A 27,516-nucleotide genomic window follows, 5' to 3' on the forward strand; every position below is an offset into this window, starting at 1 on the left:
TCTCCTACCCAAAGACTACCTCTAGCCAGACACATAGAAAGACTTTTACTTCCCTTCCCCATGCCCCCATACATAACACAGAACTGTTGAAAGGTAGAAGAATCTAATGAATAGAAAATAAATTTTAGTGGAATAGTAGGACATAGATCTGGTGGGTGGCATACTTTGTTTCCTGTTAGTTGTCAGAAAGGCTGGTGTTCAGTCACAAGGGTATTTGCAACTAGACTGAACAACACCATGACATAATTACTATATGGTAGATTTATTCTGGTTACAGTTTATAGTATCAAATATTGCAAGCCTATTTTAAGCCTCCAGCTTACCTTGAACCAAAACATAAACATGGAGAAAAACGAATAAACATGGACACAGTTGGGAAGAGATAAGAGACACAGAAAAATTTCAGCATGCTTCAGGTACACACAAATAATATACCAGACAAGAAACCAGACAGCATACAGCAACCTTTTGCTACCTCCATTCCAGGAACATCCTGTTGCTAACGGTTACCTCTGTTCTTTCAGTTAACATCATTGCATGTATATGCCCTAGCAAAATTCAGAAAGATAAAATCCCATGAGGAAATTATTTCAAAGTGTATTCAACACTTATTGATAACATCTTTAACTTGTTTGAGAATGTACTAAAACAACTTTCAGTTTAACAGTTCAGTGCATCTGACAGGAAGAAGGGCCCCTCCACTGCTGGAATTGCTGTAGAGGAAGTAACAGCTACTTCTAACTACTCATAACTGAAAAGTAACATTTCCATCCAAATTAAAAAGCTAATATTTTGAAAGCTTGTGACACTACATTATCAGGAGAGAGAACGCTGCATTTTGCTTTGGAAAGAGCATCTCAATTGAAGTGTTCAAATGTACGGAACTGTACCAGGCTCTGGAATAGAAAGGGAATGAGCTCCTGCCAACACATTGTTCAAAGGAATGTACTGGGGTACTTATGGCATTGTCTCATGATTTGGAAAGCTGAAAAACAGATTCAGTCTGTTTGAGGAAGGTCCCTTCATGTTCTCTCTCTGATTTGGAGCAGTTTCCAAGGTATTTTTCTTTAACAAAAACAACAACAAACACCCAAACAGAGGAGGCAGCCACTTCTCCATCTGTATCTGTTCAGCCAGGAACACGGGTGGTAATGTTTCTATTTACTCAGAGCCAGACTCTCTCCTCAGAGGATTCTGTGAGGTATGAAAGGAAAACAAAATGAAGCCTCTAAGCAGCAGTTCTACTCTTCAATGGGCTTTCTTATCATGCACTTTGGTTTGCTCCTCTCAGCCCCGCAGAGTTTTCAGAAACAGTTCACATTTACCTCATGAGCCTTGTCACTGAGCTCCTTGTACAAAATACACAACAGATTTGAGTGCCAGTGCTGAACAGGTTTCTCAATGGTTTAGCAGAAAACTATCAATAGCTTTCAGACATGGAAGCCTGACCACAGGCAAAGGTTCCTGCTTTAAACTAAGTTTAAGTTTCTAACCAAAGACATGTTTTCTAATCTGATGTTTCCTCTCGTCATCACACTTTATGCAACTAACATTCCTTAATTTATGTGAAAATTTATTGGTTCAGATATTTCAGATCCATGCAGGTATACAATTTCTGCCATGCAGAAACTGGAGCAGATATTATATGACTTCTGAATGTAGCAGGATCTGAATTCCATGTACCAGAATCCCCTGTGGATGCTTGAAGTGCTGGGTCAGAGCGCTATCAGCATCCAAGGTTCTGGTAAACATCTGCATGCAAACAATCACAGAGCTTATTCAACTAGTCAGCAGTCATGAAATCAGACTCCTTTATAAGACCATGATGATCACAGTACTTCCAGACATACTGAAAAGCTGAGATGTTTGCCAGGGAAACACACACAAAAAGTTAAAAGTGACATTCTTTTTGTCACAGAGATCAGAAGCAGCTGCTTATCTAATGTGTCTCACACATTACTTATTGATGAGAGTGTGGCCAACTATACAGCTACACAAATGGCTTAGAAACAGCTATCTTGTGTTGTTTCACCACCAGTAGCATTTGTTCTGTCACCTGAAGCACTGCAGCTTTCCCACTCTGATGGAGAATCTTAGAAAACTGAATGCTCACTTGACCCTGCACCCTTCCTAGGCAGAAGTTCTTCCTCAAATCACTGTTTCCTCAACTCTTAAGATTGCAAGCAGCTTTAAAGGATCTCCCAGGCAGCTCTTTTACTTCTATTCAAACACTAAGCTCTGCTGAACAGTACAGAAGCTTGCCTGGACTGGAACAGCTGTCAGGGAGTTGTGACAGTTCCCTGTGGTTGTCTCATCTAAGGTAATTGTTGTCTAATTTGTAAGAGAGATGGATCCATGCATCCAGACTGCATAGAAAGGGAGCAGCCTAGGAGGAAGAAAAACATTTGAAAAAAATGTTTATTTAATAATAATACATAAACATACATGCAGTAATATTTCATGAGAAGGCTCTGTTGTCTGTGTCAGTAGTCTCCAAAGTGAAGGCTAGACACATAATCTCTCCTAAAATGAGGAATAACATCTTAGATAAGGTGACAAAATTACATGGTTTTCTTTCATAGAGTGAAAACAAAAAAATTAAAAATGAAGTATTAAAGTGTACAAGATGGTAAAGACTTGAGATAGCATTCTCCACCACCTTACATACTCATATGATGACTTTTGATAATGGTGCTCACCTGATAAATTTACACATTCTATGCTGAATGGTAAAGGATGTAAAAATTCTCTGAAACCCGAAGGCTAGGATATTACTTCACAAACTCCTCAGGACTTTTTACTAAGTACATATTCATGTATTATACATAGTGCTATAGAACAAGGTTAAAAGAAAAAATAGCCTCAAATAAAATGAACCTGAAGAGTCTTCTTGTTACTTCTCTAGTGGATTTATTACTGTATTTATTGCTCTCAACTATTTTCCAAAATTTTTCTTCACTGGCTTGGTTCATTACCTCTTGACACAAGAAAATGTATAGAATGGTGCAATATTGTCTTGGGTAACAAGTTTAGCAACAGTCTGTGTACTAACAATATTGAAACTGTGCAACTATTTTCAGTTATAAAACACAAATCAAATATCCTGTTCTATAATTTATAGGACTTTATATTAAAAAGGTCGCTGCCAAATAAAGGAGATTTCCTGAGCTTCACTGAGTTAATGAAGAAAAATTCTTCTTAGAAGAGAACCTACATGATACAGAACTGTAAAAAAAAAATGTGTGGGAGACCTCTCCCTTTTACAGGATGGAAACATCTATTTTAACAGGAATAACCTTCATAATGGTAAGCCCCAGTGTGTTATATATACTACACATACTGTACACTATGTTGCCTAAATGAATGTCAAAGCCTAGAAACACATATAATTCAAACTACATATTAATAAGATTCTAGTCTTACTTGCATCCATATTGTGCAATCACAAACCTTAGGAGGAGTGAAGGAGACAAGCAGAAGATGCACTGAATGACTGTGCATGAACCCTCTTTTGGTTTACTAACCTGCATAGCTCTTTTTACATGATGACAAGAGAAAGAATGACATTGATTATGTTAACACCATATAGTAGACATGTATCTTTGAGAAAGAGAATGTCTTAGAAAGAAAGGATTCTGTTCAGACTATTTTTCTTCCTCTCTAGCTTCTAACATTTAGGAAATTAAATAGTTAAGCTGGTTGTCAGGTGCGTTTTTTTTTCTCCAGTGCTGTAGTGTGGTAATCACTGAATCATCCACAGAGCAAACATAGATACAGCTATTAAGTTTAATAATCTTCCAGTGAATTTGTAGCAGATTTAGTTACTCAAAGTATATGTTCTTTGAAATTAACAACAAGAGTACAGGAACTGAACTCACTAGAAGACAAGGTGAGCTGACACTTCTACTTTTCTGAAAGTTACAGAGAATCAATCATAGAAGGAGTTGGGTTGGAAGGGACCTTTAAAGGTCATCTAGTCCAAATCTGTCAAATATCCAGAACTGAGAAAAGATATAGAATCTGTGTCCTGTACACAGCTCACTTTAAGGTTTCCTGTAGACTCCAAAATAAGAAATATAACATATCCATAGGCTCCTAAAAGGGCTACAAACAGCCCTTTGCAGTTATTGCTGGATACCCACTAGTAGTCTGCAGCCATCAGTACTCAACGACTAGAAAGACTTATTTCTGCTGGTAGTAGAGTAAAGGATCAGTAATAAAAATTCTCTCAAACAATAAGAATTCTCTCCTCAAAATCCACTTTTTTTTTCTTTTTAGCAGTAAGAGAGGCAACTCCCAGTGGCCACATTAGTGAGAATCCCTCAGCCAGAGCATTACGCACAACTCTAAAGTTTTTTCCTCCTGCAAATATTTCCTGTAACCTACACACAACAGAATAAATTAGTCCCAGCCAAGATACATTTTCTGCTAATCAGCCCATTTCTTTCTTCTTAAAGTCCTGATAGGATTGAATATTGCTTCATTCATTATGCATTTTCGCACAGCTTTTCAAACCAAAAGATTTAAATTTCCTCAGACTTTTCTCTAAAATTCCTAGTACTGCTTGCAAATGACACACATTTCTTGTATCTATCCCTTGTGCCTCATTAAAGTCAGTCCTTAGGTTATCTGTATGTGCTGTGACAATACTTGGTAGCTCCTGGGTAGATACATACATAGATAATGCTTTTTCTCATTTTTATACACAAGCACACATATACATATATCTATAGTGAGAGACAGTGATGGATAAAAAAGGAACATCCCACTTCTCCTCTAGCCATTCCTGACCTATTTTCCCTCACACTCTTTCAGTGAAGTCATGGCAACTTATTCTTAACCAAGACTAAGAGTTTAATTCTGTCAAATAACTTTTTGTACCGTTCCACTCACCTCTGCTCTATGGTTTCTTGGTATTCCCTCAGTATCTCTAATGACTCCTTCAGTCTTTTTGCATTTTTTCCCTATTCCTCTGAAAAAGTCATGCAGTGACAAAAATTTCCCTTTTATTCACCTTCTGAGTGACAAATTAGTTCAACACACAGAAGGAGCTGTGAACTGAAAGCACCTGGAAGAAATGTAAGTCAATCTGATTGCTCTCAAAAGTCATGTTGAACCTTTTAGGCAGCCTGTAAACTTGTACTCTGTTGCTCACTCATCATTAAATGTTCATAAAATGAGAACTACACAGCACAAAATATTGAGGATTAGTCCATGATTTTGGAATAATCCTCTTCATGGCAAGCTTTTGGCCACAAACTCATGCAACAAATGATGGTAAGCTCCATCTCTTCTGCACAGAACAGGCCAATATAAAACCATTACCTGACTGGCAAAACAAACAAACAAAACCCAAACAAAAACCACCAAAAAACCCCCCACCCAACCAAAGAAGAAACATAAACAAAACAAAACCAGAACAAACAAACAAAAACCAAAACAAACCTTAAAAAAAAAATGTTGTCACCATGTTTCTCACACTCCCTGGTCTTGTACGTAACAAATAAAACCACACAAGAGCAGAGACACAAGGGAAGGAAGCATCACTGATGGGTGAAAGGAGAAAAAAGAAAACTGCAAATGTATAGGGGCTGTTCTGGAAGTTCTGAGGTCCTTTGTTCACATTTACAGCTACTGAATCTTCATAAAATAACCTCTCTTCGGCAGCACTTGCAACTTACAGCGTAGATTCTTAATTAAATAAATTCAGATAAATTCTACTGGCTGCCTTTTTCATTTGTAAATGAAAACAAACAGTCAGCAGAGTTGAAGTCATTTAAAAATAGCTGCTGAAGGGACTTTGGGAAGCCATCAGTCATTTTCCCTTCCACATAGCAGACAAACATCTTTGTTTAAAGGCCTGCACTGATTGATATTCTGTAATTCTTATAGGAATTCTGTAGCAATATTTAATGAGCTTTCTTCTGAAGTCCCCCTGACACAGTGAATCAATTTCCTTGCTGCCTTATAAGAATGTAGAGGAAAACAGGGAGGGGAAAAAGTAATAAATAAAATTGTTTTTTTGCCATTCTCTGTTCACTTTTTTTTTTCCACACAGTAAAAAAACCATCTCCTTTGAGCATTTAATTTGCCTAAAGAAACCAAAGCTAACACTCTTTCTGTTAATGTCCTGAACCTCCAAAGCCATTCTTGAGAAATATTCTTGTGTCTAAACTGTATTTCTTTTTCTCTTTTTTTTTTTCCTTCCCCCCCTCCCTTTAGATGCTACTTTTTCAAGAGTCAAAAATAGATGCAGGCTTGCTTAATTGCATGGAACTATTTGCTTTAAGCAGTAGCTCAGGATAGCCAAGAAATAGATAAATGTGACTGCTCTTCAGTATTGTTTTCAGAGTTACTTGGGCATCTCTAAAATCCCTTGTAGCATGGTCCTTAAAATTCTCAGTTTCAAGGCAGCAAGCAAATCTAATGGACACATTCTTGGACAGCTGAAAATGACACACCATTATTTGCAAAGCCACATGCATACTTAAAGGATTCCAGAGGTATTGAAAAATATGTCTTGGAAGAGTTACATGTTATTTATTTGCACATCTAGTCTGGCAAATCCAATTCCCATGGTAAACTGCTGGAGAAAATGTTAGCCGGGGTAGGCAACCTTGTAAAAGATGACTGTAACTTTTCAACTTGTCCTGTGCAAGACCCCTCTCTTATTTAGAGGAGTTACTGAGGTGGATTAATTTGGTTTAGGCAGCAACTGCCACCAGTAGTATCTTGCTTTTAGTTTTCCAGATGATTTAAAAGTTTGCCCAGATACAAGTGTAGGAGCTTATACATAATAACTCCTTTTTAAAGAAGAGTTAAAAGCTCACTTTTAAATTTGCACATAACTGACAGCCCTTTCAGAAGAGGTCTCCTCTTCTATAAGTAACCCCCCCACAAAATAAATAAAAAATTAAAAACTCTGCCAGAAACTGATTAGAACCCTGGCAAAACCAGGAAGAACATGCCTGAGTATTTTGGCATGTTTTGCAACTGACTGATTTGGCCAAACTTCACATGGCACAACAGAGGTATTGCAGGTTTGGACCTTTCACATTTTTATTAGCTTATTGAGCAAACTGTGTTGTGCTTAAATGTATCTTTCCCTACAACATCAGAAAGTGCATCTATAGATACACACATCTTTAGACACAGGCTCCTACATTCACAACAATGGAAATGCTCTTCATATTTCCAATTCATTAAAAAAAAAAACCCAGAACAAAAATTCACATTCTTCAGCAGTCTGGATATTTGAGCCAGCAGCTTCTTAAAAGTCATAGTTTTTAAGCACATTGCCCAGCCCCTCCCTGCAGGTTTTTCAACCATTAGTAGAGTTTCAACTACTGCTAGTACTTTATAATTGTGTAATTAAGGGGTTCTTTAAATACCTCACATATCATCTTTGCTACAAAAATGTAATTTCTATTTTTGCCAACGCTGTAGGCCAAAACTTTCCCAGATTTTGTTGTAGGAACCAACTCAATGCTACAAGTTCCCAAAAGACATTCTAAGTACTAGATAGTGAAATAAATGTTTTATGACTGCTATCTGAAATAGCAATATCACTCAAAAACTAGGAAAAGACAAAGTTTGTTTGTGGTACCTTCACAAACAAATAGAAGTTTATTTATACACTTTTAAGTACCTGCAACTACTGAAGAGGGAGTTGCAACGTTTTAAAGCTACTTTTCCAAACCAAAGGTGGGTCTCCTAACGTCTAATTTTTATTATTTCAAACTTTCTGTTATAAAATCCTGTTTCCACATACAAAAATACTTATTCAGACTCCTACTATTTAAACAAAGGTTTTTGTAAAATAATTAGCTTCGGAAATGTTAATGTAAATTTTTGGCTGCACTCAAAGCACAGGCACAGGGGGAAAAAAATATTTCTTGCCATAATCTAAGAGCCTTAGCATTGAAGAAAAAAAGAAAAGGACCTGCTGCCAACAAACTTTATCAGGATAAAGATTAAATATTCCTAATAATCCTCTATGAACATGCTGTAAGGCTGCACACTGACTAACTTTACACGATTTGCAGAACATCTGAAAAAATACAAACACCTGGAAGACTGGAAATGAGGGAGACTTGAAGGTCAATCGGACCAAGACTGTCTGGACAAGGAGGCTAAACTTTCTCTCAGTAGCAGACAGGGAGAGAGAGAAGCAATGAGCAGAAGAAAGAGCAGTCTGATTAGCTGTCAAATTAATTCAAAGAGCAGGTGAAAAATGTTTAGGGAGCTAAGACTGGAGATCAGTGAGCAGCCATTCTGAGACAAGATGGTGGGCATTACCCAGCTAGTGCTGGATAAAATGACTTTGAGGCTGTAGGTGGGAAGGAGAGTTTACACTGCCCAAAAAAAGATGTGAGGATGAATTACAATATAAAGGTGACAGCAGTAGGAGTTGGAAATGGCAGGACTAGATGTCATTCTAAGGAAAGATACTAAACTTGATAATTGTAGTAGGGATGCCAGGCAGGCACTAGTACGGACCATGAAGAAACAGGTCAACTGAAAAAGTAAGGAGAACTGATAGCTCACCAGTGTTCCAGAAGCATGCTTGTATTTAGGGTCCCTCTGAATTAACCTTCTTATGTGTCCAGAACTAAGATTAGAAATACAGAGAACGAAGAGTTGCTTCACATAAACAGAGAAGAAGGTAGGACAGGGAACAAACTGCCAAAAACCTCATCCCGCATCCTGGAAATCTATATTCATAAACTTCCTCTGCCCTAAAGCCTATAAAGTTTTCTGTCAGGAGAACTCCCCTGCTATCATCTTCCTGCTCCTCTGCAGCAGGTAGACTCAGAAGAAGCTTTCTCTCTCTCCTGTCAGTACTGCGTATAAAAATTTAAACATCTATCGGCATAAAGACTGGAATTGGATGGCCTAACTATTGACCTATAAAATATCAGAAGGCCTTCCTCAATAGTTCTTGTCTGTAAGTATTCCCTTCAATCTAAACCATCAATGTAAGTACTGAGACAGTAGGAGAATGATCCTGTAAGCATCTGGTCAAGGCAACCACCTGAGAGGTTAGATGGTAGCATCCCAGACTGTACTTCATGGATATTTAACTTTTACATGAAGTAGAGCAGATTCAAGAGAAGATGGTGAAATTTCCACCCCTTACCAAGCAAATTGAAGTGGAACATATGTCTTCAGCTTCTTGCAAGCAAAATACAATGAAGAGAGATTTCCAAATACTGAGTCATTAGACCAAATACAACAAAAGTAAATGTTTTGGGGGTTTATATGTATGTATATGTATATATAAATCACTTAGATTTTCAGGCAAGTGCACAAAAATAACATGTTTTATTTGGAACAAAAAAGCAATTACTTGTTTCAAGCAAATGTTACAATGCCTTCAACTAAGTAACTTTATCTTAGGAGTTTCATACATAATCTGTTTTTTCTTAATTGAAAAAAAAATTGTTCAACCTTAATGCTAAATAATATGGAAAATATGCCTTGATCCTCTCATACTTACTGTCACTTTTAATCTCAGATTCTCTTCTTTAAAATGGAAACAATTTGACCTTATCATGATTTTGGGAAGATAAATGAACATGCAAATAATCCAGATAACTACGATTGCAAAGCTGTTGACACCACGAGTACCCTAGGAATCCTTGATTTAATTAATAGCAGAGCAGGAAACTAAAAATAATGATAATAAAAATCATAAGAAAATGGAAAGAGAACAAAATATTAAGTATCTGGACAGTGTTTCCTCCCTATCCATTTTCTAGCAAGAAAAAAGAGATTTATTGGAAAAGTATTAGGCAGCTCTTCAACTAAATATGATCCTATTCATAAAATATGTGGACTTAAAATTGCACAACTTTACTTCTAGTATTTCCTAATACATTAATACTTGATTTTGCAACTTTTAAGATTGTTTTCTGTCTGTAATGAAAACATTATGTACAATGTTCAAGATAAAGCCAAAACCCAGGGAAGCTCATCTGCCTAGTTTAGGGTAACATTCATCTCTTAGTATTAAGAAATTGGCTTGGCATTCTGACATCTATCTCATTTACTTTTTTCAGCTAAAACCAGGCAAAGTCAGTGGTTTTGAGGCACAACCAGATACAGAGCTCACATGACTCCAAACAAAAAGCAGTTTTCACACGGCCTCTTATGAACTGAACAGAAACCAAGCAAGCCTGGCACAACTGAATGTTCTACAAGACACACACAAAGGGTCTAGTTCTGAAAGGTGCTGAAGGTCTCTGGGTACTGAGCACTGCATGATCAGGCTCAAATTGCTAATGACTTTTCATGGAGTAGTGGGGATTAACCACAATGTGACTCTTGCAGTCATTTGCAGCCTGAATGAAACAGGAAAACCTCTTTTTGACTTTTCAAGGAAAGGGTTTGTGCCTTTTCCTTTTTGCTGAGAACAGCCCCTTTTCTTTTCCCTAGACAAAAAAAATGGTTTTTCTCACTAGGCTTTACTTGGAAAGGCTAAGGATGTGTCACCTCCTCCAGAGAATGACAGGCCAACAACTAGACCTTCTTTAACAGAGGACTAAGTTGTTGTAATACAGCCAATAAAAAACTATTGAGGTGGAATCAACCAAAAAACCATGGGTCCTCTGTCCACTCAGCTCCCTTCCCAGGCACTAGAAACCTCAAATTCTTGCCCATGGTGACAGACTGGAGCAGCAGCCAAAAGAGCACACAGACATGGCTGATGCCCCCTCTACCTGCCAGGCACATTCCTTCCCTAGGAAAACATAAAGAGCAATGGAGAAGGATCTTCTCTCTGTTCTGTTTTCCAGGCCATAAATATAACCTCATCCAAGGCCACTGCTCTCTTTTTTGGGACTGATTTAATGCATTGATAATTTCACACACCACAATTATTACTGCAGCTCCCACCATTAACTGTTTAAAATTTGGACACAAAAAATTCTATACACTGTACCTTGAATTTATTATTATTGCTTCTCAGAAAACCCTTAATCAAACCATACAATTAAGATGAGAGAAACACCATGAAGAGTGATTAACTGGAAGGTCTCTGAATACTGAGTAGCAGTATGAAATGAAAACTGAAGGCTCAGACACTTGCTGTCCTTCTTTGGAACACAACATCGGAGAGTCTGATGAATAAAAAATGAACTTTGATTGATTCACCTGCTTACCTTAGAAAACTATACACAGATGGAATAGGAATCTTCAGGGCTATGGCTTGCAAGGTCTCTTTAAGCAAGGCGAGAAATACTTTAGTTTCCTAATTTTCCCCATGGTTGTCAACAATGATACCTGTGATCACTGGCAAGTCTGCTAACTCAAATGATATAAAATACTAATAGGGACAAGCATTCTGAGTAGGAAAACAATGCAAAAGGGTCCAAACTCCCAGACATTCCCTACCGTTCCTCCATCAGGGTCAGACCATTTTTACTATATAGCTACACATAAGTAGTTATCAATTACAAGCTCATGAAAATATTGTAAATTTTGAGGTCCTTGCATGTATATGAGATTCTTCTATGTTCACCGAGGGGAAAATAGCATCTAGGACCTACCACAGTACTTATCTCTTCCCCCGCCCCGCACCCCCAAACAATCATTCAAATACTAAGTGGGCCTTCATTCTGTGTGACCCTGCCATCAAAGCTGGTAGGTAATGTTGAATTATCAGAGGAAGTGGGTCTATACCTTCTGGGGTAGCAAGGAAAGAGTATCCTCTCTGTGCATACCCAAGGAAGGGTAACTATTAGTCTGCATGCCAGAAAAGCTCCATAGTACTGAAAAATATCCCCCAGTCATCACTGCATTTACACAAGTTGTTCCTTGACTTGAGCCACAGTTTTAGGAGTAGCCAAGACCACAGAAGCAATAAAAGCTATAAATACCTCAGCAGTGGGGCTGAAATCTTTATCTGCAATCCTCAAGACAGCTGAAGATTTGGATTTGCTTCCAGTCACAAGTAAGTAAGGGTGGAACCTTTGAGCCTAAATGATGGGAAAGACCTAACAGTAGTACTAGTAAAATAGGGGAGAAAAAGCCTGGAGTAAAGCCTACTGTTGGGGCCTGGTATGTTCATTTACCTGTGCGCAGACACACAAAACCAAATCCAGCTTGTGTCTCTGCTACTAGCCTCTGCTGCCATTAACATAGTACCAATCTGGTCTGTTGTACAATACAAGACAACCAACATATCCCTCAGCATCGCTAACTCTTGGACAGAGAGCACTGAGCTCGAAAGAAATACAGTTTAAGACAAGTAAAACAGACATTAGTGTAAACGTATTTTTGTCAGTTTTTGAGGTTGGGGTTTTTTGGGGGGGAGGGTTTAAGGGGGTTTGCTTGTTTGTTTTCAATTAAAAAAAAAATAGAAGAGGATATTGCAAATATTGGTAATGTGATATTCATACCAAAGGAAAGATGTAACTTCCACCTAACAATTTACATATGCAGCATTCAGCTCTACAGACAAACAGGATCGCATACATTAAGCAAACTGGATCACTACTCACAATAACTACCGCTCCAATTTATAGGTTATCTCATGAGTAGATGGTAAAAGAAACAAAACAAAACAAAACACCATAAAAACATCACAAAACCCAAATATTTTTTACCCCAGCTAATCTTTTACACAATAAACTGATTTTATGTCACCATTATTAGAGGAATTCCAATTACAGTCTTCACAGAGAGCAAAGTGTGAAGGTTTTGAATGCTGTAGTTGTTCAGAAGAAACCTAGAGCCTCCCCTTTCCCTTCACAGGCAACAATTAATTGCAAGGAACCTGGTCATTATGCAAATTAATTCAGTCCTGTGGTTGGTTATTGCAGCAGAGAAGGTTCTCACACTGTCCACATGAGTTCCAAAAATAGCCATGAGCATCTGCTCTGTGCAGCCTACCCCAACAACTTTCCTTTTACTGTTTGTTTCAAAAAGAGTCTTTCAATGAATTTATGGTTCCTGACACCAGAATTTCTAAAGGAGTAAAGCAACACCATTGTGAACAAGACTTCTTTGGCACAGGCAAACAACTTTTCTAGTAACACTTATCTATGGTTTGTAAGATGACTTGCTGGACAAATTAACTAGTTTAGTAATGTAATAGAATTAACCTGGTTGGAAGAGACTTTTGAGATCATCAAGTCCAACCTATTTACTTCATATTAATATTTACTAATATTTATTTCATATTAACTGATCTGTACTGCACATCTACACAACAATTCCTCTGCTGTGTAGTTATGCCCTATATATTTAAGATAAAGAACTTAATTATAATCTTCTGTTCATTCTAGTTAGTTATTTTAATACAAAATCTGTCCTGATATCTACTAAAGCTCATTCTTCCACTTCTAAATTAGTTTGCCATCTCTATTTTAACATCTGGGGTCGTGCATCATCATACCTAGTTAAATTTTAACATGGCAAATACCTCCTTCAGGAGGAAGAGCTAGCACTTCTTGTCCAAAGGTCAAAAGCTACACAACTTGAGCATTGCTTGGACAGAGAAAGAAAATAAATGTAATACCTTAAGCTATTTTGGCCAGTAAACTGATAGTATTACATAAAGTTTGGCCACAACACAACAAAGAAGGAAGTTTCAAAGAACTAACAAATTCTTTGGTTTGCTTTCTCTTTTGGTTTGTGTGTTTAAAAGTGTTTAAGAGTGTGCATTTTCTACTTTGTAGACATGCACCTGTAAAACAAGTTAAAGGAATGTCTTCTAGTTTCATAATTCATTCCTAACTCAGCCAATGTCATGTAGACAAACATGTCCAAAATTTGAAGGTTTTAAAACCCCCTCTAACTTGTTTAAATACAGCTTGTTTAGCTTTATTTATAGAGGATTTTGATAAGGGAACATGTTTAAAATGGATTTACATGGATCAAAATAACATGGACGTGGGAATCTGGGACATTAAAAGAGGAGTACTAAGCAAAGAAAAAACCCCAAACAACACACCTAGAAGCATGACAACATAAAATGTAGTCAGTGCCCTCCATATAGTTCAACTGAACATTGTCTGCTTCTCTGGATAAACAAAATTGCCACCAGTTGCTGAGTTTTGGATGTTGTTGAATCAGCAAAATAAAGACAGTTGGTAAGTAAGGCTAGTACTGGAGAAAATGCTTTGCTCATTTACTCTGTTTAAGACCTTAGTTCTAGCTGTCCCAAAGAACTGAAGGATATTTCTGTTAAAAAGATGAAGCTGTAGCAGTAAGAGAGGCCACAGAAGAAACTCTTGATTATTCTGAAACATTAGCCAGGAGGTGGATGGATTAGGTATATTTTGATTTAATGTGTTAGGTGTTCAGACTATTGAAAACTTTAACAGAAAATACAATGACAACTTAAAAAAATTAATTAAAAATCCATGCTTTACTTAGATTTAATTTGGTTTTGTTGTTGGAGTGGGGTTTTCTGTGCTGTTTTGGTGGTGGTGGTGGTCTGGTTTTGGGGATTTTTTTTTTACTATTGTCAAATAAAACAGTATTATTTACTGAATAGAATAGAATAAACCAAGTTGGAAGAGACCTTCAAGAAGCAACAACTACCATTCAAGAAGGCTAAGGTCACTGACATAAACAAGACTTAGACATTCAGAGGCAAAGACAAGAGCATATACTAACATTAAAGAAAATCATGTCAATGTAGAGCTCCCACTTCAAGGATAGTCTTAATATATGATCCTTTCAAAGTGTAGCTATTGTTGCCCTGAATGTAAAACACAGCTCTGGACAAACAGCCTCAGAATAAGACTCTATCTTAATAATGAAATAACTGGGATTAGAACACACCCTCAAAAATTTTTAGGAGTGCACAATCTTGTAGCACATTTTTAATTGGGACATAACTTAGTCTTAGAAGTAACATTCTATTTCTATGACTTCCTTGACATACACTGTGCCCTGCAAGAAATAAATGTGACTACACATGTACTAATTAAATACTTATAGCAAGTAAAAAATGTGTGCCATCACAAAAGCAGTTTGTATTTTGTTAAGACACAATTCTCTTCTATGTCTCTAACTAGAAATCAGCTTCAAGGAGAGAAGAGAGTTAAACTCCCACATTATCATGGCTGAATAACTAACCTCACATAGTCCTTTAAAACATAATTAGATACAGAAGCTAAAGTATTAGTTAACTCAAACAAGGTGACAATGCAATTCCCAAATCAAGAGGAGAAATATCATGGAAATAAACAAGAAATATTTTAAATCATGCTCTTTCTTTCACCTCTGCCTCCTCATTAGTATGGGATTGAGGCTCTTTCCTTCAGCAGCAGGAGCCAAGCTCCCAAGCAAGTGGCACACTTTGTTCTATGTTCTTTCAGGATATGGAATTCCTTTCCTTGTATCCCCTAAAAAAGAGTTAAAACTCTCATCCTGACTCTCTTTGGCTGTATGAGAGAATTTCCAGATGAACTCACATTACTAAGTGCCATAGGGTTAAATGTGACCCAACCATGTGTAAATGATCAGAACATGGGAAGAGAAGGAATAGTCTGATCAAAAGCAAAGTTTATGTGCACTTACTCCCAGAATTCCATCACTGGAGAAGTAGCATTTTGTAAAGAGACTTGACTGCAGTTGCTCATATTAAGTTTTTGAAATTCCACACAGTTTTCTATAAAAGAACACAAAACAAAACAAACAAAAAAGTTTGCTGTATCAACATGTAAGTACACATCTCATTGTGCATCTTCTGACTTACGCATACTGCAAAACCACCATACTGTAACACAAGTCCTCTATGTGGTTAAAGGATTTCTGGGTACACTAAAATGTCAGAGCTGCTACTTCTGCAACATTTTGATCACCAGACCACAAGGCTGGCCCAGAAAAATACCTATGCAGCATGCTACTTTCTCATCTGACACTTTCCAAAGGTTCAGTTGCAGTGGCATGGGCTACTAAAACATCTGATGCAAAAAAAAAAGATGCTTCGGAAACTGAGGCAATTGATTGGGAGTTACAACATACTCCTCCTCCAGCTGCTGGTTTGATGGGCAGTACCAACACATGGCATATGAAACACTGCCTGCAACAAGTTTCCAATTTGCATTAAGATGGCAAGTAAAAAGTCACTCCCATATGGGGAAAGGAAATTAAAGCACCTCAGCATTGCTGAGTTGACGTTTACTACCTGAACAGTGATCAAAGATCTTTCACAGGGTTGCCAAAATTGATACAGAAGCTTTCCACATCTATGGGGCCAATTCCCTGGCAATCTAAGCTGCAAGATTTCACAGCTTTGGGTGTGCTCAGCAAACACAATGCTGACCAATTAATAAAAATCGTAAGAGTAAAATTGGTACATGATTGGAAATTGAGCAAATACAAGGCATAAATGCAAAACCTTTAGGAACCTGGAAATAAGGGTATTCATATGTATTCCTCCCCATTGATGTTTGTGATCCTCAAATGCAGTAGGTACAGCATTACAGGCAAAAATATCAGTGAGAGAACAGATGCAGAGCCCTATACTGCAAACTCTTATTAACACACACCTCATCTTTCATGTAAGACACTACTTTGCATGCAGTAAGGATTCTGTGACTAAATTTTCAGAAGTAGCTTGATGAACATTATCCCTCAACATCTGGCATTTAAAAGAGTTAATCCAAAGTTCCACATTTAATATTTTCCTCTCCTTATTTCATCAGAGTGAAAGAGCAAGACTGTAACCTGTCATCAGCTCTTCAGTAGAATTCACTTACTGTATTCAGGGAGAATAGACATGATTGCAAATGAGAGTCTTGGGATTTAGTCAGAATATCCTACAGAATTAACAAAACTCAAAGTCTTCTGCTATCTGACATTACATTCTGCAGGAAAAAATGCTTACACAATGACTGAAACCAAAAGATGTATGACTAAGTCTTCAGGATTCCTTTATCATGGTGTACTTGTGATATGATTGGCCCATTTTCACAGACTTTTCTACCAGAATAATTTTGTTCCTGACATTTTAATACATGAATCAATTATTTGGAAGTATTTTACAGCAAGGATGTCTGCTGCAGTCATACCTGTATTCCATTCATGCCCACAGGTGGCCCAAGGAAGCTCTGTAGTAAAGCAGTTAAACAAGTAGAAGATAGCCCATGCTAAAATGATGATGTAATACACATTTAGATGTGCTTCTATAACTTGGGTAGCATATCCAATGCCTGGGGGAGGGAAGGAGAGAGAATGGAAAACATTTACTTTCCAGGTAATTTAAAAACAAATGCTTACTACTATAAGTATGTCTTTAGTTCAATTCTGAAACAATTTATTTACTTCAAAATTAACACGTTCTTTTGCAGTAGAACACAGAACTGGTTGTTACCTTCAAATAGAGGGCAAACTTTCCTCCAGCATGTAATGCCTCCTTCACTAGTAAACTGTCCCAAGGCTGTCTCCAAGAAAAATACTGGTATTCCACAGCAAATAAAAAATACCACATATGGGATAAGGAAGGCACCTGCAAGAAAACATTAGGGAGGTATTGGGTTTAATGAATACAGTTCCTTGACAGTATAATGAGAAATTGGTTTTCTTAAGAGAAAGATTGCCTGTTAGCCACCTCTCAGGTGTTGTGCTGAAAGTACAGAAAGCATTTATTCTTGGCCCCAAACATCAAAAGTTAACCTGTAAGCCAGCATCATGGACTAAAGAGAGCAAAGTTCCTCAGTACAGACTAAATTTTGCTCTCAAACACAGAAAAGACCACAGTTCTGCTCTGATCATCACCAGTCAAGTCTACACTATCATCTCTTCCTTGCTTTTCTCAGGAAAGCAGGGATGAAGTATAATGGAAATTAAATCCAAGATGTCCTTTATAGAAGGATAGGTCTGATGATAAGAATCATGAAAAGGTAATAACAAAATAAAATTTAAAGCTACTTGCAAGAGCAGGAAAGCAGGTTTGCCTTATCAGTTAGAAACGTTTATGTGAAATTCTAGGAAATAACGAAGCATCAACATTTGTCAGACACTGATAGTAAACTCCAGCATGGATAATGAATAGTACAATTCAATGCTGAAGTGTTGCCTGCAACAACAAAATACAGAAGTATTGTGTTCTTTTAATGATTGGTCCTGTTACTAGGTAAAACACTTGAAGAACGTGGCTGTAAAGCATTCTGAAGCAAAGAAATGGGAGAAGATATGCATGTTAGGCATAACATCACTTGTGGATAATGTGGATTTTAGGCATTCCATTTAAAAATAAACCTAAATGATTAAAAAAAAAAACAAAAAAAAAAAAACCCACCCAAAACACAACTCAACAAATATCACCTTAACAAATTAACAAATGAGGCATAAATAATTTTTTGCTTTTTTCCCAAGTACTCAGACATTCTGACAAGTCAAAGGATGAGGTTGAAAGCAAGTGAGTATGCTGGTTGACTGAAACAATGAAAGAAGGAAATACTGAGAAGGAAGCACAACATAACTGATTCTGCCACTTTTTACCAAAGGTTTTACTGGTTTAAGCAAGCAGGCAAGTGCAGTAAAGTACTGCACAGAATAATTTATCTGAGGTTGTACTAAAACTAGAGTTTTAACTGTCAAATTAAGTTATGAATACAAAGGTTAGTACCACATACACAATGTGTGATATCCAGGCCACAAGACTAATTAATGTCGTTTAAGGTTCCTAGTAAATGGTGACAGCATCCCACTATTCATTCCATTTTGCATCAACACAACGTGCCTTCAGAAGACCCAGCACATCAAGAGAGATCCCTTTGTGAGTAGTCTCCTCCCTCAACCAGGTAATTTGCCTATAGCTCAGCTGCATCTCAAGCAGTACATGCAGGTAGTACATTACAAAGGATGTAATCCTTGCATCTCAAACATGGTTTCACCATATAATTTATTGTGCAAATGGTTTGAACAGTATCAAATCCAGCTTGGCCCACTCATATGCATGGTGATAGTAAGTTTCATGTGTCAGCTTATTGAAATTGGTGTTACTAGCTTTGACTCTGCTTCTCCAGCACAACAGGTGTACATTCTGAAAATGAGAGGCCATCAGGTTTCCCACCTTGCAAACAGATCATATTCCAAGAAATATCTGATTTTAAATATACCCCCCCCAAAAAAATTTAAAAATTCCTGAAACCCACACTACATAAGAAAAGCCAAAAGAAGCTTATGCCTACACTACCTGTTACAACTCAGAGTAAGGTCAGACCTCATAAGTTCCCCACTACTGCTTCTAGATCCATTCTGTATCTAGCAAGTTGTTTCATAACTATTTCATATATCTTACCATTGTATTCACCTACCACACAAGTCCAACTCTGGTCTAATTCCAGCAGGGCATTGCAGAGAGTTACAAAAACACAAGTCATAGACCAAGCCCTCACTGAATAAAATCAAAGTCAATGGCAAATTTCCCATGGTCCCAGAACATGGCCAATTAGTCCATACATTAATTTTGCTCTTAAAGAAGAGAGTTGTGATTAAGAATGATATTTCAGTGAATACTTTTTCACCAAATCACCCACAAATATGGTTAGAATTTTTTCTACCTGATGCGTAGCCTTAAAAATGATAGCATCACATTTTGCCAAGCCAGCACACGCATACAACTGGGCATATAGAGGCTACTGTATGAATACACAAAGCTTCACCATATAAAGAAAAAAATATCCTATCTTCTCCCCTGCCAAAACTTCTCTGGGAAAACCTTGACAATCAATGAGAAACTGTTGTGCATACTAATATTTATGGACTAAGAGCAGTGCTTACTAGTCTGAAAATAGGTGAATTCTCATTATCTTAGTTTTGCCAAAGTACAGATGCATGAAGAAAGGAACAGCAAACCCTATGCCCATCTTTCACAGTAGCATTAGCCTTACAGAAAGAGCAGACAAAACGGGCCAAAACTATTCCTGAGTTCAGACAACTGTGTCTAGTTTTGAAGGGGCAAGGGACAGAAAATTGGCACAGGGCTGATGACAAACAAACCTGTCACAGACCAGATCTTTGCACATCAGCCACTGAACACACGATTCTTAACCCAGCCTGTATGCTTACACTAACACTGATTTAGGCCTTGGGTGGGGAGAAAGTTGAATCCAGTTCACAGGGTTCTAAATTAAATTTTTAATATACTTTTCTCTCCTTGTTGCTTTACAAGTCACAGCTGATGTGCTTATTCTTAACTGTCACATCTTACATAGTTTATACCAAACTGTAACTAGCAGACATCACATTATACTTCTGTGGAAGGTAACTCTCTTCTTCCCTCTCTCAGCTGACATTCTTATTCTTAATTACATAAGGTTTGTTCTCTTCTTTGAGTAATAGGCAGCTTTTACATCTTCCCCTACCCTACTGTAGTGATCTGGGAAAGAATGGTTAAAAAAAAAAAAAGTATACTTGATTTAAAGAAATTTTTATCTGCCAAAGAAAAAAAGTAAACTTTGTAGCATTATCAAAACAAATATCCATCCTCTCCAGATTATATAATCTCCAGATTATACTGTTGTGAAAAATAAACTGTGACATTCTTTTCTACGGCAGACAAACTTAAATTTAAGTATGCTTGGGTCTGCGTTCACATGCAGAAGAAAGCACACAGTGTACTGCTAGAACTGAGCACTGGCTTATAATGCGTTACAAACCTTGCAGAATAAAACATGTGAACATACTAACAGAAAAGAAACTTCTGGAAGTAAATCAGGCAAAATTTGGGGATGAAAAGGAAACAAAAAGGTAACAATTTTATTCTAAATGATCAGATGTTTAGTGCTTCCTTATCCACACACACCCCGACATCCTGAGTACCAGCCTGTTCCTAGTGCAAGAAATCACTGTAAAACATTCTGATCTGTTTATTTCCCACATGCTTATGGTGAGCTATAAATCAGCATATGATACCATCTTACCTCCTCCATTCTTGTAGCAAAGATATGGGAATCTCCACACATTTCCCAACCCAATAATCTCCCCTGCCACAGAAAGCACAAATTCAATCTTATTGTTCCAGTGACCCCTTTCATGAACTTTCTTATCATTGCTGTGGACGAGGTTGGTACTTGAGGCTTCTGGGTCCAAAGCATCTTCCGGCTTGCCGTTAATTATAGGAATAGTCTTTTCAGCTGTCATGACTGTTCAGCCTAGGGAAGAACAAAAGGAAAACATACAGCTATGATTCTATGTCTTAAGTCACTTGTCAATATCCTTCTATGACTAAAAACGTCCTTTAGCATATCTTCTTATTACCTACACAAACTTGCAAACTTTAAAGTGAAGGAGGCAACTCTGTAAGGCTAGAAAAGTTGTGAAGAAGGAAACAAGGAAAAGGGAGGAGGGGGGGAAAACAGAGAAAAAAGACAAAATCTTGTGTAGAAGGGAAGGAAAACATTTGTAAGTTGAGACAGACAACTCAGTAGTATGATATTGTTTTAAGGCACAGTTAGTGAAGGCTTTCAAAAATCCCTCCCCAAGCAAGTATCTCAGCTTCACTAACCTACCAGAGGACAGAGATCTCCCGCACCTTCAGGCACACTACTGACAACAGAGATGTGGAGAAGGGGGCCTGAATGGTTCTGGCCTGCCTGGAGGAGTAGGGGAGCTCTCAGAGTACTCACCCAGGGCTCTGCCTGTGCCTGCGTGGCTGGCGAGGGGCAGGTCTCTAGCTGAGTGCCCGGCTCGGAGCGGACCCCGCGGGCTGCAGCTGTCTGCTGTGCTGCGCGGAAGGCACGGGGCAGGGCGCCCCGCGGCAGAGGCGGGCAGGGGAGGCGGGGATAGAACGGGCAGCCGTAGGATAGCGAGCAACGGGGAGCCTCGTCCTGCTCTGCGGCTGCTGCCCAGTCAGCCGGCACGGATCGGATGGGATGGATACTCCCCGCGCTCTGAAGCCGGAATTTGCAAATGCTGAGCCTTCCCTGGAGCTATGGTATAACACCCGCCTCCCCCCTCCGCCCACCTCAGGCTGTCCCGCCAGCTCCCCCCATCCCCTCCTTCTCTTCCTCCTCCTCCACCCGCATCACTACCCGAGCATCCCCAGCCCCTCGCTCCCCCGCCCGGCGCTAAGCAACCGGGGCTGAGCACCGGGCGGTACCCGGCCCCGCTCTTTGCAATCCTCAGCTTCCCGCTCTGTGAAGGGGAAGAGACCTGCCTGCGACGGGCCTTCGGCAGCGGAGCGGTGGCTGCGCACCTGCCGCCCGCCTCGCTGCAGTGCCCGGCCCCGCCGCCGCCCTGCCCGCCAGTCCCCCCGCGCCTGCCGCCCACCGGGCCCCCGGGGGCTGGGCTGCTGGGGTGGCAGACTCCAGTTCAGGCTTAGCAGGTTGGGGGGAGGAGGCACCTGCAGAAAGGAAATGGCATTAACTTCAGCTGGAAGAGGAGGGGGAGAAGAGGTAAAAACTGGGGGGGAGGGGATATTTGGAAAGTGTGGAAATAATGTGAGCACTTCCCAGTTACACCGGGAAACTGTAGAAATGACCCGTGTGGGGTTTGCAGCCAAGCTAAGTCTAAAACAGAAACAAGAACAGGAAAAATAGCACAAACTGTTTTGTTCCAGGTTGAATTCTCTAAGTATTGAATTATTGAATTTTCTGAATTATTTCAAATTAGAGATTTTTTTGTTCCCCTTTAATTCCCCACTTCTCCCACCCCCCCCCCCCCCCCCCCTTTTGGTAGGTCAGTTATTTCCACCCCATGTTTCTCAATCCAAACTAAATACCTCTTCCATTATTCATCTCTGCAGCTTCTCCTTGGAAAACAGCAAGGCCCAGCTCAGTTTCTAGCTTCAAGTTTTCCCTGGAATCCAAACTGCTACAGCTGTGATCACCACTGTTTTGCTCTGCAGCTACAGGAGATGTACCGTGGGAACACTGTCTCTTAACTCCTGGATTACATTTAAGTGTGAGGGAGAGTGCTGTCCCAGACACATTGTGTACTTCCATGGGGAATCCTTCCCTCTTGCCCTCCAGCTCCATGGACTTTCAAAGTGCCAGGAAAACTTAACCAGTGCTTACTCAAGACAATGGAAAGATGCCCAAGCATAGATTTTATATTAACTTCAGAAGATAGAACCTGGTCCTCCACACACGTGCCATGACCAGAGCTGCATTTGGGTTTGTTTGGGTTTGGTTTGAATGCAGCTGGTATTCCTTAACTGAGGATGGACAAGAGCTATTTATCCCAGCCTGACTTTGTAGAAACCAAATTCACCTTTGAGGGGTTTTCACTGTCTTATCCCTCCCTCATCTTCGTCCAGTTTTCAGCAGGGATCAAAACAAACATTGCAGTTCTGTATTCCAATCAGACTGAGCAGGCTCAACAGGATACCCTTAAACATCAAAGCTAAAACTGAATTCTCATTTCAGTCCTGAGAGTAAGGCTAAAATGAAGGGATGCTAAGGGACAGCAAACATATGACTAGTGATTCAATACATGGGAGAGATCAGACTTCTTCAAATAGACCAATGATACCAAACTGGAGGGGCCTACTCCAAAGAACGGGTTGACTAGCAGGTACGAAGGGTTTTTAATCACTGCTGTCATTATTTCCTGGCAACAAGTATTTAATCCACTGCTGCATTCTTGCACCGATTCCCATTCCGTCTCCTAACAACTGAAAAAGTTTATGGGAGTGATTGCAAGCTGCTATCTTTGGGAGTACCTTACTGAAATTCAGCACAGTGTTTGCAACATAAAACTTCCCAAATATTAAACCAGGTTGATAATCCTGGGTTTTTTTAATCTGGTGGAGCCACCTCTCTTGCAATGAAAAAAAAAAAATAAATAAAAATCTCTGAATTTCAGGCTACATCTCAGTTCAAGTACTAACCTAGTGTGTCTCATGCTCCTCATCATGAATTCATGCCTGCTTCTGTCAGTCTGGTGGGACATCCACACGTGACATGCAGTCAGAGCACAACTTAATGACTGGCATGAAAATGAATCTTGCAACATGGCTTCACTGTAAGAGAAAAGGCTGACTGTTACCAACACCAGAAAGTTCTTACTAGTAAAACCAGTATCTATTACTAAAATATCAGTTAATAAACTACAACTTCAGTACATATTCTGTACAAGGGCTCAAGCATCACACACCAAGTGGTATAGCTCTGTCCAAGTAGATTCCTTCTGCACTGTCTGCTCTGTTCACCATAACGTAACACCAGCTCTGCCAAAGGATTACCTCCAATGCACTTCCCAGAAGTAAGTTTCTTGGTCATTCCTCTCAAGTCCTACATTAAAATGATGTGACCTAACAAAGGAATTCAAGCTCTGCATTGTTCAGGTTTACCTCCACTTTCCCAAGGAAATACCAAGGAAGCTCCATGCAGGAAGCAGACAGAGACTGGAGTGGAAAGCAAATGTTACTGTTAGCCAAAGAAAGTGGCTATGAAATACTGAGTGGTCTAAGACTACACTTATTCAACTTTATAAACTAAAATTAATGAACATGAGGAACTGACATATAGAGTAAATTGAAAAAAGATCCTCCACAGCATTCTGGTGTCTGAATAAAAATGATTCTTTCATCTTGTGTGCGACAGCCAATATACACACAGCTGAGATATGGATTAGCAGGGTTGTGCAAATTAGATACTAGGTGGTCACCCTCAAAACTAGCACACCTCCCTGTGTATTATATGCAATTTCTTAGTACCAAACTACAGCTTAAGCACAACCTCCTAACACCTAATTTGTTTACAGCTTCTTCACTTGCAATTAAATGAACAGTAACTACAAAAAATGGTTCTTCTTAGAAAACCAATGCAGTATATTTAACACTAACTTCAACAGTGTCACTAGAGCCTAGGCATTTAATCAAATTGTTTCACTTGGGTAGCAATTGTGCCAGGATGTTGCAATAGAGATGACCCAGATGCACTAAGGAATACACACTGTACCCAAGCATCTTTGGTTACTGCAAGAATCCACGTTCAGTCTATTTTTCTATTTATTCTGTTCTAGGACTTCTAGCTGAGCCATGCTTTCAAGACATAAATACAGAGTGCTAGGACGCACCAACACGTGCAGAATTAACTCTCACTTCTCTTGTCCTTAGTGCCCAACCTCCGCACAATTCAGGAGGCTGGTAAAGAAAACTCCATGATACAGTTGCACATTTTGCTTCTCACACTTCAGTTGTACACTTCCTCTGGAAATCAGGATCCTTTACTTATCATGCACTTTGAATCCTTGTTAGGATGCCTTGGTTTTTTTTTGTAGCACTACAGCTGGATGAGAGTAAAGTCTCTACTATGCTGCATGATATTTTGGCTCACTTATGTGCCTCTAAATGCTTGCATTTTCCTAATAAAACAAACAAAAATAAGGCAATAAAGACCTGTCCAAAAATTAGAATTAAAGCTATCATGAACAGAGCTAGTTTCCTAATAGAGATATCAATGCAACATTCACACAAGTGTGAGTAAAAGCCATGTTACATAGCTTTGTAAATGAAAAGGCTAGGGCTTAGCTCCATCTCTTCTTTTTAAACCACTTGTAACTCTGCAGATTCCTATGTTGTTTCAACAATATAGAACCCTGTGCCAACATAATTGAAGGAAGAGGGAAACAACAATCCTCTCCAGATTTAAAAGCTTTAGTTTAGATTTCATATAAGCAAAATCTGCAGAAGCCTTCTGTAAAGATTTCACAAAGTTAGACTCTTTGTGAGTAAATAGCCACACAAAAGCTAAGAAATATGGTAAGTATTTTGTTAGTGATAGTGATCTAACAAAATGCTTTGGATCAAAAGCCTAAGATCATAAAGCAATTTGTGAACAAAAAACCTTTAGCTATGCTATTGCAGTCCTGACTTAAGTGAAAAAGCAGTAAGCTGTCTGATATGTGCCTAAGCAGTTTTCTGCAATGGGAAAAATAAAATATTTGCTTGCTGCAAGTGATAACTTTAGCAACAACTGATTTTTTGGCATCTATTTAGAAAGGCTTAACAGTTATCATTGTAGATCTCTCAAATTTATTGCCTGTGCGTCACAGTGGTTGAGATTCTGAATTTAGAGTTCAAGAGAGCTGTAAAACCCACTTTTTCTTCTATTGATGTTGCATCAAGGGCCTTCTTTTGTCCCTTGATGCTAATCTGAGATTGATGCTTGCTTTCTGTTACTCACATTTTATCTTCCAGATTGTCTTACCTTCTAAATAGGAGCAGGTAATACATTAACAACAATCATTGTCTGCTACAGAGAATGTATTAACATGTCTTCCTCTTTCAGAGAATGGTGGGAGTTGGAAGGGACCTCATGCAGTTCAATCCCCCTTCCACAGCAGGGTCACTCACAACAGATTGCCCAAGGATCTCAACGCCCAGACAGATTTGGAATCTCTCCAGAGAAGGAGACTCCACAACCTCTCTGGGCAGCCTAGTCCAAGGCTCTGGCACCCTCACAGGAAAGAAGCTTTTCCTTTGGATCACCTCAGAAGCATCTTGCTGTAACAGGGTTAACTTTGATTCCCTTACAGGTTCTTCAGTGCTTTTTGTCAGATAGACTTTTCTGACAGTTACTTGGTTACAAAGGAGATCTAACATCTCATGAAAATGGTGCACACCATGGGTTCCTCAAGTTGCCACACGAGTATCTTGCACATTGTGGTTTGTGAGGACACCACATTGTCATTACGGCCAATAGCATCTTGAGCTTCCTAAACTTGAGTTTTACAGATAGAGAGCACATGGTAGGAATCCCCAGTATTGAGGCTTATACACAACCTCCAAGAGTTAGCAGTCATCCGTCCAAATTGAACAGAGACCTTTTTTACATCATGTCAGAGTCTTATCTGCTGACTTCTACTTTTACTAGCACTTAGAACAGAAAGAAAAACAAACAATAAGCAATAAGTTATTTTTAATGAAAGAAAAAAAATCCTCATGCCTCTGACTGCAAAACTTAAGGGACTGTGCTTCTGAATAAGAAAACATGAAGTATATTTCTATATATTGATAAAAAACAAATAAACAATTCTCCAGTAGTTTAGCAAAGGCATGCAGACAAAAATGTTCAACAAGACAGAGAGTAAAATGTACTATTTTTTGTGAAGAGAGGAAAACTATCCACAGATGTGACAGTACTAAAAGAGAAGATACCTATGGAATGATATTTTAATGTGACTGAACAAGTGGGACCAAATAAAAGAAACATCAAAAAGAGATCTCAGGAGAATTGTGTACATAACACCACAACTGCATTATCACTAGCAATTACCAGTCAATTATTCTTCCAGGTGAGAAACTGACCTTGCAGTCTTCATACAGCTATGAACATAATCAGTATGCCCAACTCATACTGACTGAAAGGGGCTACAATCTGGAAAAGGAAGGAACTGAGGCCATTAGCCTATGGATACACTTTCAACTACAGTAAGATTTTAGAATTTGTATTGTTAAAGGTACTCAGTGAATATTAAAATAAAGCTGGAATTAAATTCAGATTGCAGGTGCTGTCTGCAGGCATCTAAACTCTTTTCTCTTGCTGCAGACATTCATTCTTGCTGCAAAAGAAAGAAAAGTAATGTAGCTGCATTGTGCACTGT

The 27,516-nt window shown here is 38.8% G+C and overlaps 1 protein-coding gene across 1 annotated transcript in view; it reads right to left on the reverse strand.

The window, feature by feature from the left end:
* SLC6A11 (solute carrier family 6 member 11) overlaps nucleotides 1-21,711 on the reverse strand; it is a 102,279-nt gene extending 80,568 nt beyond the window's left edge. The window contains exons 1-5 of the mRNA XM_009907623.2: nucleotides 21,594-21,711; nucleotides 20,889-21,119; nucleotides 17,333-17,467; nucleotides 17,031-17,171; nucleotides 15,535-15,625 (exon numbers count right to left, since the gene is read on the reverse strand). Of these exons, the coding sequence (XP_009905925.1) occupies nucleotides 15,535-15,625; nucleotides 17,031-17,171; nucleotides 17,333-17,467; nucleotides 20,889-21,108 (587 nt within the window). The 5' untranslated portion in view covers nucleotides 21,109-21,119; nucleotides 21,594-21,711. The remainder of the gene's footprint in view (nucleotides 1-15,534; nucleotides 15,626-17,030; nucleotides 17,172-17,332; nucleotides 17,468-20,888; nucleotides 21,120-21,593) is intronic.
* Between the last annotated feature and the right edge of the window lie 5,805 nt (nucleotides 21,712-27,516).

Source organism: Dryobates pubescens, chromosome 1 (assembly GCF_014839835.1).
Source record: "Dryobates pubescens isolate bDryPub1 chromosome 1, bDryPub1.pri, whole genome shotgun sequence".
NCBI lineage: Eukaryota > Metazoa > Chordata > Aves > Piciformes > Picidae > Dryobates > Dryobates pubescens.